This window comes from Monodon monoceros, unplaced genomic scaffold (genome assembly GCF_005190385.1).
Source record: "Monodon monoceros isolate NGI ecotype Baffin Bay Population unplaced genomic scaffold, NGI_Narwhal_1 Super_Scaffold_4, whole genome shotgun sequence".
Taxonomy (NCBI): Eukaryota; Metazoa; Chordata; class Mammalia; order Artiodactyla; family Monodontidae; genus Monodon; species Monodon monoceros.
The window spans coordinates 51,874,208-51,888,052 of NW_021703781.1; the positions used below are offsets into that span (position 1 = coordinate 51,874,208).

Here is a 13,845-nt window from a genome sequence, read left to right on the forward strand (position 1 = left end):
ACCCAGATAAAGGGGCTACAGGGCAAGCTGGGCCAGGGAGAGATGGGCATCTGTCTGGGGGTGGGGCTCAGAGCCCAGAGGATTGGGGGCGCTACAGCCCAATAGCAGCCCAAGGTGCAGGAGGGGAGAGGGGGCACGGAGGGGTTGCTGAGGTTGGGGAAAAAGAAAAGTCACTAAAGCACGTTGTGGGGAGGGACCCTGGAGAGGGCATGTCAGGAGGGGGGCCCCTGACCTTGCTCGCACAGCTCGCCCGAAAAGCCGGGGTCACACACACAGTGTGCCCCCTTGGTGGCTGAGGCCTGGCAGTGGCCGTGCAGGCACCTCAGGCCCCCACAGGGGTCTGCAGGTGCCCCAGCCTGGTTGCACAGGGCCCCCGAGTACCCATCCTGGCACTGGCAGCTGTAGGAAAGAGCATCTAGAGGCATGCACTTCCCGTGGACACACCTGGAGGGAACAAAGAAAAGGCACGGTGAGGACAGGCCACAGCCAATCCCAGGCCACCCGAGGGCACCCCACACCCCCAGCCTTGGGCTTCACAGGGTCTTATTCTGTTCCCAGAATTGAAACAAAGGGAGCAAAATGTGATTCTCTGTTTGTCCCTAGGGTCCTTTTCCTGTTAATAAAAACTGAAAGCCAGAAAAAATTAATAAAACCCTGTGTTAGGCCACATGTTCCAATTTTGGAGTTTAAAGTCTTTCCTCACCATGGGGAAGTGGAACGCGCAGGGAAGGGAAGGGAACCTGCAGGTGGGCAGTGGGGGAGGGTTCCCTGAGCCCAGCCCAGGCTCACTTGTGGCCATGGCAGGGGCCGTCGGCTGGCTGGTCGCAGTGCAGGCCCTCCCAGCCGGCCTCACAGTGGCACACGGGCCCTGGTGTGGCATTGGGCTGGCAGATGCCATGCAGGCAGTAGAGCTTCCGGCAGGGCTCGCAGCCTGGCACCACCCCTGGCTTCATCCTTGTCTTGGTGAAGTCCTGCAACTCGTTGTTGATGTACAGGTTTCGGATGCAACCGTGGAAGCTCGTGCCATTGAGGATCTGCCACAGGCGGAAGGCAGCCGAATTCACATCCACTGGCATCCCTGGAGTGGAAGGGAGGGGGCAGAGCTGGGCTGAGTTAGGCTCAAACCCTGCCTGGCACCCACCTCTGAGGTCCACTGGGCATCTCTACAGTGTTCCCTCTTGCCCTCGGCATCTGTCCTTCAGTCTCTGCAACTCTGGGCCAATGTCTTTTGCCACCTTGGAGGGTCCAGACTCCTTTCCCAGAAGAAATGGAAAAGCTGCTTCCTCTGTGATCAGAGCCTGGGGGTGCCAGGCCTGGCAGCAGCCAGCTGACAAGTGATGCTCTGGGTGCCTGAGTCTGGCCGCCCTCGCCCAGGGCTCCTGCCCAGAACACCAGCTTTTACCTCCCAGAGACCCCAAAAGCAGCAAAGGACTTGGGCCCAGAACTCATGTGTACGGCACTTTGTCCCCCACTTTTGTGGTCATCCCCTCACAGCAGCCCTCTGACGTCGGAGTTGCTGAAACCCCTTCGATTTCAGTGCTCAGGGACCTGCGCAAAGTTGCACAACTAGTAAACAGCAGAGCTAGGATTAGAATCCAGGGCTCCATCTCTCACACCCTCCTGGCCGAAGTCTTGGCAAGGCCCTCTGCGGCACTGAGGCGGCCCCGCTGCATCTAGAAACCTGTCTCATCTAGACCTAGAAATGTTCTCGGGTGCTGGATGGGGTCATCTAGCCACAAAGCCTGTAAGTCCAGCTGGGAGGTACACAGTTGAAGCAGGGAGTCCATGCCTGGGCCTCTGAGGGACCTGAGAATGGACCCTGAACAACTGACAAGCCCCTTCTGGCCCTAAGCCAAGAGGAAAGGTGCCTACCATGCAAAAGATAGCTGGGAAAGTCCAGGCCCCCTCCCAGGCCAGGCCTCAAGCCCAACCCACATTCCCATCCTTCTTTGTCAGTCTGGGCTGGGCAGAGAGCAGTGCGGGCTCTAGGCAAGGTGGACAATCCGCCAGCAGCTTGGCCATTCACTAGGATCCTCCCCCACTGCCACCTTGGAATGTCCCCCACAGGGCAGTTCTCCTGAGCCTGGCAAGGCTCAGGCCAGAGAGCAACAGAGGCCCCACCTGGAATGTCTGTTGCTACCACCTGATGGAGTGGCCCGGGGAGGGCCAGCTGCAGCTCCACCCAGGCCAGGTCCTCACCTCCCACATAGAGGGGCGCCTCGCTGTTTAGTGTATAGTGTTTGCCGAAGTTGTCCATGGTCATGGGGCTGCCGCCATCGATGGAGAGATTCACCATCTGGTCAAAGGTGACCAGCTCAACGGTGTGGAACTGCCCATCATTGATCGTCTCGGCACTGGAAGAAGATGAGGTGCCCCCGCCCCAGGGAATGGCCTTCAGCTGGACCCATCCCCGCCTAGGCACTTCAGAAAGGCCACTGGTCCAGCAGCTGATTCCCAAGAAACCAAATATCTAACAGAGGGGACTGTGGGGACTTGATGGCCTCTGACCTGGTCCCTCCTGCTCCCCTTTGGGCACTCTCTCAGGAAAGCTGAGAAGTTTGGGGCAGGGGTTTCCAACTAATCAGCCTCCCCTCCCCACTGAGGAGCTCCCTGTGTGGCGGTTGTGGGACAGGGAAGGATGGGGCCCCTGCTCAGGCCCCAGGGAGCCTCGGACCCAGCATGGGGCTGGACTCGGTGGTCTGAATGCCCTTTCCGCTTGGGCAGCCCAGGTCTCTGGTAGTGCCGATAACCACCTGCTCTTGGCTCAGGAGACCCCTCCCTGGCGCGCCCCCAGCCCTTGAGGGCAGCTGGGGGGCCTGAAGAAGGCCTCCGTACCTGTAGATGGCAGAGCTGGGGTAGCTGCCCGGGTCACAGCTGACACGCACATGGCCCTGGTAGAGCTCCACTGCGATGTGGTCGCTGTCCCCATTGTACAGCAGGATCCCATTGTCCTCTGCTGTGGAGACCTATGGCAACGGCACTTTCTCTCCCACCCCACCCCACGCAGCAGCAGCACAGGCTGGCGGGCGGGGCAGACGGAGGACCCACAATTAAAAGAGAAATGTGTGCAGAACAGTCCTCCCCTGCCTCCCCAAGGGAAACATCCTCCAGGGGGCGCTGTCCCAGGCTGGCAGCCCCACCCCACCCCCACCCCACTCAAATTCCACCCACAGCCGGTCTGGCCAGGGCCAGGCAGGGGAGGGCAGATGGGCCAGCTGAGGCCTGGAAACTCTGTGCCACGAGGTAAGACAGCTGGGGACCACCTGCCCAGAGAGGACGGTTAGACAGATGTGGGATATCCTGTTCTGTGGGCCTCAGGGAGCTGCCTTGGGGCCAGGATGGAACCTACAGAGGACAGATTCAGGAAGACTCTCCAACAGCCAGAGCCACCCAAACCTGGAAGGTAGCACCTGTCACTGGAGCCATGCGAGCAAAGGCTGGAGCTGTGCCTTGGGAGGGAGATGCCTCTATGCTGCTGTAGGAGCCATGATCTTTGTTTCCTGCCTTGTTCCTCTCCTGGTAAAGACCCTGACCCCCTGGTCTGTACAGCTGGCACATGGCCCAGTCTGGACCACGGCACCCCATCTCCCTGGACTCAGTAGTTGGTCCAGAGATGGGCATGTGACCTGAGGCAGGCCAATCGGAGATCTTCTCCGATCCGAGGTTGTTGACTGTTGTCCAATTAGAGCTATCGGGTGCCGTGGTCCAGACTGGGCCTGCGGTGGGGATAGTGGGATAAACTGAGCCTCTCCAAGGATGTGGCTGAGGCAATGGCTGGGCAGGGTTTTGGTGAGTTTTATTCTGTTGAGCAGTTAGGCTAGCTGTGGTCTTGCTGTGTGGACAGTGTAGTGGATAGAATTTATGAGAGGTGATCAAGGGAAGGAGAGCAGAGTGGGCATGTTTGAGAGGCTGAAAGGTTCTGAGAGAAAAGAAGGAGAAGAGGACAAAGGAGAGAAGAAAGATGTGGCAGCTGGGATAAGGAATGGAATTTGGGGAACAGGGATGACTAAAGAGGAGTTTAATTTCTTTTCATGTGAAGTGCAATGCAATCCGCTGTCCCTCCCCAAGAAACATTTAGCAAACAATGCTGCTGAAGTAGAACTTGCTTCTTTTTCCCTCAACATAACGATGTTCTGAGATGGAATTCAAGACATAAATGGAAAATAAGGGCTCCCAGCGCTAGCTGTGGCCGTGTTCCAGCCACATAGAGAAAGCCAGTCTGCAGCATTGGAGGCTGAAGCTGAGGGGAGTCTTTGAGACAAGAGATGGTGGGAGAGGATCCTGGTAAGTTTGGTTTTCCGGATCCAGTCACCCATGAGACCGGTTTTGTGACCCAATAACCTTTCCGACTGTGCTTAAACTAGCTCAAACTGAGATCCTGATACCCACATCCAAAGAGTTTTGACTAACACAGGGTGCTCCCAGCTGTCCCGATACTCTGACCTGAGGCCAGGGTCCCCTGCTGCCGGACCACCCTCTGTGACGCACACCCTGGGCACGCACCTGCAATGTGATGTTGGCCCGTGGCCAGTTCTGCAGGTCGGTGAACTGTAGGTAAGTGTCCCGATCCACGAAGTTGACACTGAGCAACTTCTCACACTCGGGGCCGCCAAAGCCCGGGAGGCACTGGCACACGGGCTGGCTGCCCTGGTCCACACAGTTGGCCCCGTTCTGGCACTCAGTCCCGTCACAGGGGCTCCTGGGGGCAGGCGGGCGGGGAGGGGTCTCGCAGAGCTGCCCACTGAGCGGGAAAAGACGCGGGTCAGAAAAGGCAGGGCCAAGGAGCAAGGGGTCATCTTCCTCTCCCACTGTCCTGGAAAGAAACTCACTAAACATCTTGGGACCACTGTTGCTTTAAAGTAACAGAAGATGCTCCTAATGAACACTTTCCCTAAGAGAATTAAGAGCCAGAAAGATGCTGAGGAACAAGGTGAGAAACAAGTGTGGTCCCTGCACCAGCAGCACCAACATCACCTGAGCACTTGTCAGAAATGGAAAGCCTGGGCTTCCCCAGTGGCGCAGTGGTTGAGAGTCCGCCTGCCGATGCAGGGGACACGGGTTCATGCCCCGGTCCAGGAGGATCCCACATGCCGCGGAGCGGCTGGGCCTGTGAGCCATGGCCACTGAGCCTGCGCGTCCAGAGCCTGTGCTCCGCAACGGGAGAGGCCACAACAGTGAGAGGCCCGCGTACCGCAAAAAAAAAAAAAAAGAAGACACAAGCAGAGCATGGGAGGTGGGTGACCAGAAGGAGGGCAGGTGCCCTCCCCTCACAGCCTCCCAGAGAGACCAAGATGCAAAAGTAAATGACCTTTGATGCAGGGCATGTCTTCAGGGGTTCACTGGGCAGGTAAGTGATGGGGCGCTGCCCAGGAATCTGTACTCACCTCCCGCTCCCTCCGCCAGTCAGGGTAGGGACCCTTTGCCTGTGCTCTGAGCTGCTGATGCACTTTCCCCGGACCACACATATGGTGACTGGCATAGCCACAGTGAAAGCTCCCAGGGTGGCCTCTGCCAGTCCCAGAGCGGACAGCTAAGAGGAGTCAGTCACTCATGGTGCCTCCCGGGGCCGCTCACCTGTAACCCTCAGCACAGAGGCAGGAGTAGCCGTTGACTCCATCCACGCACTGGGCCCCATTCTGGCAGCGGTGGTCCTCGCAGTCATCCCGGTTCTCCGTGCAGTTGTCACCCACATAACCAGGTGCACACTCACACCTGGGGTGGGCGGAGGGCGGGGTTGGGTCAACAGCCCCACACACAGCCCAGAGCTCGGCCAGGAGCCTGTGCGGCCCCAGGGCTGTGTGTGTGGCAGAGAGCCTCATGGCCCTGGGGGGTATGTGGGGTCCCCCAGGAGGTCACACGGAGCCCTAGATGTCAAGATGCCCCCACCTGTCCTGAGACCGTTTTCTCGTCCAGGAAGAGAGTTTATGTGGGCTGCAGGCGGGGGAGGGGGCTGCTCTGGGCCGGGAGGGTGGACACCCAGGAGGTGGAGGAGACGGGCGCTTGTGGTGGAGGACCACCCTTAGCACCAACAGCACATCCAAGGTCAACCTTCAGCCCCTTCTCAACCTGCCCCGCTGCCCCCACCCCCCTCCCCAACCCCAGCCAATGCATGGCTCTGAGTCACATGGGGCTCACCCATCCCTCTTCCCCAGCCTCCCAGGCCTCAGATGCTAGTGCCCGCCTCTCCACAACGTCCTGACTCCAGGCCAGGCCCCAGCTTCCCGGCTCACACTGTGGCCCGCTGCTCGCCTAAGTCAGTCCATTTCTGCCAATTATTTGCCCATCAAATAAAGAGCACACTCCTCCACCCCTGTTCGGTCGCAGCCCTGCCAGATGCTCCCTATCCGGCTGCCCCCATAACAAGCCACCCCGTGGTCAGGCCTGCTTCCACAGGCAGCAACCCGCACCTCGCTACACCTCTCTGCCTTCACACCTGTTGATTCTGGACTACCCTCTTCTCTCTCCCTGCCTCGGTCCAGCCAGGCCAGTACCTCATTTCCTCCAGGAAGCCTCCGGTGAACACCCCTTGCAGGAAACCCTTCCAGACTACAAACTGCAAACTCCACAGCTCAACCACACAACCTGGCAGGTAGGTGCTCCTGCCTGATTTTTTAACTCATTCCCAGTGTTTTTCAAGAGGTAAGAAATACCTCTGTACCCAGTAAACACACACACACACACACACACACACACACACACACACACACAGCCCGCTGCAATCAGTTTCATGCCAAAATACTTACCCTTACTATATAAAAGGGCATGATGCTCTCTGATATTTTCTGTTTAATTTTTTTAACGTTAACCTTGACCCACCCAACTGATCACAATCTATTACTGGGTCTTGAGCTGCAGTCTGAAAAATGTTACAGTAGCTAAACACCCACAGACTCATTCACTGTCATTCCCTTATGCATTCATCCAGTGAGTGTGTACTGAATACTTGCTGGGTTCCAGGTACAACACCAGGCACAGCTGCGTGTCTGTCAGTTCAGTCCTTCCTCCAAGATAGGAAGTTGAGTGAAGGTGAACTATACACCCACCGAGCACCCCTTCTCTGTGGTGCGAAGGACTATCTGAGCAGTATCCACCCGGACAATGTGCAGTCCTGCTTTATTCCACCCTCTGAGGTCCAGCCCCTCTAAGAAGCGTGCACGCCACTTGCTCTGCCACCGCTCCTTGGTCTGCTGTGCCCACCCCACCCGGCAGCTCAGCCAGCAGTACGGCGTCTGTCCACCACTTGGATGGAGGCTCCTGTGCGGCCCCTTGACCTAGGATCTGGGCCTCAGTGTCCCCCAGCTCTCACTTCCTGCGCAGGAGGCTCTGGCAGCTCCTGCTGGACTGAGTCCCTGGGGCACTCCATCCCCTCCCTCTGCCCGAGCAGCCGGGGTTGGGTCCCTGAGCCACAGACCTGAAGAAGACCTGACCATTGTGCAGCAGTGGAACAGGGCCCCAGAAGTGAGACTATGTCTGCAGAACTGCAGATGGGAGCGACATCTTAAAAACCCCGTGACCTGCACATCCCAGCCTTCCAGTGACAACGCACTTCCACGTATGCCAGTAACAACGACGGTGACAACAGTCAAGGACCCCTTATCCAACCCTCCTGAAGCCAGACAGGTTTTGAAATTCAGAACTTTTTGGATTTGGGAAAGGTAATGCAACACCTATAACTGTACATTATGTAACATGCCAGTTGGAGCTGGGGCAGCCCCTTAACTAAACATGTTCACAATCTACACATATTCCCACTACATGGGGTGAATGGTGACTGTAAGTAGCTTCGTATCAGCGCAGGTCAGCTTTTAATACCAAATACATTGATCGGATCAGATTTTGCTAGCAGATGGCTTTTGGTTTTCAGAGTTTTGTGCATTTTGTAATTGGCGATGAGAAATTGTGGACCTGCAATAGTTCTTTATTGAGCACTTTTCAAATGTCAGACGTGGAAGTAAGTGCTTTTCACGCATTTGCTTATCTAATCCTTACAACCACCCCAGGAGGAAGCTACTGGTGCACCCAGTTTACAGATGAGAAAACTGAGGCTCAGAGTGGTCAAGCCACCCATTCTGGGTCATGATGTAAACCCAGGTCTGTCCGACTAAAACTACCACCACCCTGCCCCTGACACTGACTGGCAGGAACTGAACAGCCAAGACCAAACCCACCTGACAGGTGAGGAAACAGGCTGGGGAGGGCAGAGGAGAGGTGACGTGGGGGCCCATGCCCTTCCCTGGCCTTAGAAATGGGCAACACTGACCTGGGCCCGTCTGGGGTGCCCACACACTGGGCCTCGTGCTGACACGGGTTCAAATCCGAGGAGCAGAAGTCCACCAGCTGCTCACAGGCCGTTCCTGGGGGAAGAATGGGGGAGAGGCAGGAGAGAAGCTGCCCCCTGTGCTCCGCCAGGCAGCCGGCCCAGCAGAAACTTCCTGCAGACACTGAGGCAGGGTCCCAGCCCTTCCGCCCATGGGACAGGGGCTCAGGGCATGTGCACCGGCCTCCACCTCCCCGCAGACACTCAAACCCGCCACGCTTACCCGAGTACTGCAGGGGGCACTGGCAGGTGTAGCTGCCCATGCCATCCACACAGGTGCCCCCGTTGGCACATGAGTGTTCCACACAGTCATCTGTGTTTACCCCACACGTCGGTCCTTCAAAGCCGGAGGGGCAGGAGCACCTGTAGGGAGCAGGGGAGGAGGAAGAGGCATGTGGGCCCACGGCCAGGGCGGCAGCCGTCCTGAGGCACTGATGGAAGCCTGTGGCCAACAGTCAATAGCATCATCCTGGAGTTTTGGTCCCTACTCTGGGTCAAGCCCTGTTAGATGCTGGGGGTTAGAGGTGACCAAGACCAGCCCTGTGCTCCTGTGCTCATGAGATCACTCACAGTCTAGCGGGGGAGACGACGAGGAGACTGGCAACCAAAGGAGAGACAGTGAGTATCAGAACAGTGCACAACTGAGGCTGGGGAGGGTGGACAAAGGGGCAGAGGACACCTAGCTCCTCCTTGGAGGGAGTGGTCAGGGCAGGCTTCCTGGAGGAGGTGATGAGTTAGCCAAGGACTCTGACAGGGGAGTAGAGGAAGGGGAGGGAAGGCAGTGGGAGTAAAAGCCTGGGGGAGAGAGAGCCTTACAGTCCATCCTTCAGGAGGGTACCTGCTCATCTAAATAGTTCAGGGCTTGGGGAGCACATACTTCAGGAATGGGGTGAGAACAGGACTGGGGGTAAGCAGGAGTCAGGTCTCGGAGAGACCTGGAGATCAGCGATCTTCAAACCGGGGTACACTTCCCTCTGGGACAACTGTGGTTTTCCAAGGGGTTTGTGGGTCAGAGAGGTCTGAGAAATTAATTTCCACATCTTCATGTTGTGCATGGAATTCCCCCCTTAACTGACCTGCCCCAGAGCTCCAGAAAGGCTCATGCGCACCTCTTCCAGCACGAGGCCAAGGTGGGCTGTGCCTGGGGCCTAAGATCCTTGGGTGCCAAATGAAGGGACAATTAGGAATATTGATGTTTCCAAAGTGAATGAACAAACCCTTTTGCAAGTCACGAGATTTCCAGTTCTGTGCATTAAAAAATAATTGAAGGAAGACCTCATGGAACTGTCAGCTGATAGAGCATTAAAAATAATTTTTGATGACAGATCACTTGGGATTTTTAGCATATAAACTTGACAGGGTTTCAAGTAATTGAGTGACGTGGCTATAATAAAACTCCTAATCTCATTGGTTTATTTATGTGAACAAACTTTCTCAGCATTTATAGCTACACATACATACACACACACACACACATTTTTTTAAGGGAATAGATTGGCTGCTAAGCCCTCTCACGTTCTAGAATATTCACCTCTGGACACATAAACCAATTAGGAGAAGAAAAGAAAACACACACACACACTCACACACACAAACAAAAGCTCCATCTATCTCATTAAGAGATACAGTCTAATAAAATTTACCTTTTATGTGTAATAATTATCAAATTTCGGAATAGTTATGTTGTTCTGATCAATTGTATATTATTGATCACTGTAATGATAACTCAATGCAAAAGAAACTTAATCAGAGGTTTATGGTGACAAGAAATAGTAAAAAACTTTAAATTTAAACTTATATACCCATTTTGGTGGTAGGAAAGTATGGCAGGGTGCTAAGGAAAGCCTCTAGTATGAAAACAGATTACATTAGAAGGAAAATGGGGGGGCAGGTGAGGGGAGTAAAACAAATCCTAGTTTGAGTAGAAACGAGAATGATGCAAGATGTTGCAGCTGTTCAACAGGCGTTCCTTCACATGATTTTAAAATGATTTTTCCCTGGAGGATAAAAGAGTGATTTAAGGAGTCACAGCTTTCATTTTAAATGTTAATAATATGTACCGCGTTCTGGAAATGACCTTCTTTGCAATGAAAAATTAAACTTACCATGAAGAGTTTTAGCTGTCACTTAAGAATGTGTCAGGCAGTTTGTAGTTTTAAAAATTCGTTTGCGGCGGGGTGGGGGTGTGAACAAGAAGGTGTGACGCCTACTGTTGCAGGCTGTGTCCTGGAGTTTAATTCCCCCTGCAAGGTGGTGGCGGATCTCAGCTAAGTTCCTTCTGGCGGGGTTCGGGGAACAACTGAGGAGGCCCTTGTAAGCCTTAGGTTTGAGGGGTTACTCAGGGAGGCACCCCTTTCGACCAACAGGGTCCTTCCCACAGCGCCCCCGCCAATCTGCAGGCATGCCAAGTGTGAGGGGCTACTCCCAGCTGCACCCCTCCCGGCCCAGCAGGGAGAGTTCCTAGGTGCGTCCTCTCAGCAGCCCCCTCTCTGTAGACACGCCCCCTAGCAGTCTAGCCAATGAAGAGGGGGCTTTGATGGAGCTGCTGCGGAAGCCCAGAGGAGCCCAGAGCCTATTGTAAGGACGCCGTTTCCAAGGCGACACCTGCCGAGAGGCCGTTTAGTGTTTTCTTTACAGCTGGTAATCTGGGTTTGCAGAGACAGGTCTGGCCATCTCTGCCAGTAGATTCAACATCATTTTCTGAAGAGTCAGTTTGCTCAGCTGGCAATTTTTCTTCAGCAGCTAAATACTATGTGCTCCTCAGAAAAGCTCTGGGAAGCTGGGGGGCTCGCTGAGAGGCTCTGGGGGGAGCAGGGTGAGTGGGGGGCTTGAGCGGCGATGTCAGCACTGGGAGGACTTGCGGGATTTGGAGGACAGCGGGAAACCGATGCCCGGGGTGCGACCAGAGTGACCCATGAGCTGGTGGGGGAGGCCCCCCGGAGGGCGTGACCAGGACTTGCTCCACCTCTGGGCAGGACTCCCCTCCCCTGTCCTGGGGACTCGGGGTGGACGCCTGATCCGGAGCAGCTGGCTGCGGGCCCTGCCTTCAGGCAACACTGGCCCAACAAGCAGGTGGATGGCTTCAGTTGGAGGCCTTGGGGGTTAATGGAGATTACAGGAATTGAAAACACCCCCAAGCTGCCTCTTGGCACTGCCGCTGCATATGCCCTAGGCTATGGACTCCCAGTGCCACAGAAAGACTCTCCTGGCACCTGGCAAGAGCAGGCAGAAGCCTGGAGCAGGGGCTCCAAGCCCCAGCCCCACTGCTGCCTGCTGTGTGACCTGGGCAGCCCCTAGTCTCTGTGCTTTCACTGCCTGTGCGCAGCGGAGGCGTGGCCTGGGTGGACACGGAGAGGCCTGTGGCTGCCATTTGGAGTGAGTGGCTATTCCCCCTGGGCCTGTCCCTCATCTCCCAGAGCTCAAAGGGCCTGGGCCATCCCATTCGGAGGAGGAAGGCTCCGAGGCTTGGGTGCCGGATCCCATTAGCACTCACCCACCACGTTCCAGCACCCACTCCCCCACCGCCCCACCCCCAGCAACTCACGTGAAGCCGGCATCCTCGCCCTCCTGCGAGTGGCAGGTCCCGCCATTTCCACAGGGGCTGCTGGAACAGCTGTCCAGGGACACCTCGCAGTCTCGGCCCTGGGGAAGAAGTCAGCGTTGGGGACCCCAGGGAGACCCAGGGGCCACTGAGCCAAGAGGGACAGCCGGCCCCTCAGCAGCTCGGCCTGCCGGTCCCGGGGGTTCCTTGTTCTCTCATCCACATGTTAGCCCCCCCCGCCCCCCCCCACCCCCCCCCCACCCCCCGCTCTGAGCTCACCCTGGGCCCTGAGGGCTGAGTGGCCAATGAGACAGCCCCAGCCCTGCTCTACCGCGCCCTCGAGCAGCCCTCCGCCTCCAGCCACAGCCTGCACTCACCTTATAGCCGCTGGGGCAGGCACACCTGTATGCCCCAAGGGGGTCGTTATGGCAGGTGCCCCGGTTCTGGCATGGGCTGGACAAGCAGGGATCGCACTTGGCCTGGACAGCCAGGCTGGGTGGACCTGAGGCAAGGTGGGAGTGGTGTTAGTGCAGGGAGGGGGTGGGGGGGACAGGACTGGGCATAGAGCCCCGCGGCCCCCGGCCCGGAATCCTGGCACTGCAGGGACGGGTTTGCGAAACCCTCTCCCCAAGGAGATATCTGCCCGCCCCCCCCGCCGGTATTCCCTCTGGATCGCGCTCACCCCGCCTTTCACAGTACACCTCTCCAGCCTCTGGACCCTCCTCTGTGAAATGGAGCTAAAAACAGCCCCTGCCTCATGGGGCTGGAAGGACTAAATGAGATAATCCGAAAAAGGGGCTTCAGGGGAGCCCCCATGTGGCGGTCAGGGCAGGACCATCGGTGTGACAGCATCATGGTCACCATTACTGAAACTGGCTGATGTTTTCTCCATCCCCTCACACCCTTCTGAGGCAACCACCCCCAGCCCTGTCACCTGCTGGCCTGGACAGCAAGGGCGGCCACCCCAGCAGGGAGGAGACTTGGCTCTGAGAGGAGGCCACGCTTAGGAGAAAAAAGGCCCATGGCCTTGAACTTGTTTCTCTCCAAGGCTGAGCAGGGAAGGACCCTTTCCGGTCACCTCTCTGGCTACAGGCATGACCTTCTCCAGCCCCTTCAGGACTCACTGGTGGCCCTTCCTTGAACTTGGAGGTGGGGGACGAGCCGGCAGCCAGGCTGCCTGGGGTGCCACCTAGGAGGAGCATTAGGGCCTCACAGGAATAAAGAGTAACGCCAGCCAGTTCAATGTGTGAAAATTCAGCGAGCCATTCATTTACGATCTGTACTTTCCTGTTATGCATGTTATATTCCAATAAAAGTTTTAAAAAACACACAGACAAAAACCTTTCACCAGTACCAATCCCACCCCAGTAAATAAATACTGAGCAAACGTTTCAACCTACATTGGCCTGCTCCCAGCAGCCAGCAGCCAAGCCACAGATCGGGCCCCTCTGAAGGGTCACTCCTGTGACAGCATCCTGCACACAGGGCAGCCCGGGGCCGCCTCATTAACCCCTGGCTGTCAGCTTCATTTTTGCTGGTGGTCTGTGAGCTTGCAGAGGGCAGGAGTCATGCCCCACGGCCTCCCGTGCCCTCCCACAGCTGCCCCCCTGCTTGGGGGGACACAAAGCTAGGCCTGGGCCCACCACTCGGCCACCACCTCCTGCTCAGCAGGGGTCCCAGGGCTTGGGCTGTCAGTCAGTCAGTCAATCCCTGAACGACTATTTACAGATGCCCAGGGTGAGGCCTCCAATCACACTCAGGCCTTGTATTTCCGCAAATGTCAGGAGAGCGGCAGCTGGGTCCAATGGCTCAGGCGTTTAAGCTAATTGCTGAGCACAATTCCAACCAAAGGGAGGCCTGAGTGCTTGTACTGCTGAGAGGCTTGGAGCTTCCAGAAACACTGCTATTTTTATTTTCCTTACATAACCCCAGGGAGGGATTAGAGCCCTTATGGCCTGAGATTTTCCGCCTGGCTTTCTTTTGTTCA

At 56.5% G+C, this 13,845-nt stretch overlaps 1 protein-coding gene across 2 annotated transcripts in view; it reads right to left on the bottom strand.

Moving 5' to 3' along the window:
• Nucleotides 1-13,845, bottom strand: part of SLIT1 (slit guidance ligand 1) — a 169,165-nt gene that overhangs the window by 947 nt on the left and 154,373 nt on the right. For both annotated transcript variants that reach the window (XM_029245813.1, XM_029245814.1), the window contains 10 exons: nucleotides 12,236-12,360; nucleotides 11,862-11,959; nucleotides 8,541-8,680; nucleotides 8,261-8,354; nucleotides 5,575-5,712; nucleotides 4,504-4,741; nucleotides 2,836-2,966; nucleotides 2,200-2,354; nucleotides 790-1,078; nucleotides 233-444 (listed from right to left, as the gene is read on the bottom strand). In XM_029245813.1, coding sequence (XP_029101646.1) covers nucleotides 233-444; nucleotides 790-1,078; nucleotides 2,200-2,354; nucleotides 2,836-2,966; nucleotides 4,504-4,741; nucleotides 5,575-5,712; nucleotides 8,261-8,354; nucleotides 8,541-8,680; nucleotides 11,862-11,959; nucleotides 12,236-12,360 — 1,620 coding nt within the window. The remainder of the gene's footprint in view (nucleotides 1-232; nucleotides 445-789; nucleotides 1,079-2,199; nucleotides 2,355-2,835; nucleotides 2,967-4,503; nucleotides 4,742-5,574; nucleotides 5,713-8,260; nucleotides 8,355-8,540; nucleotides 8,681-11,861; nucleotides 11,960-12,235; nucleotides 12,361-13,845) is intronic.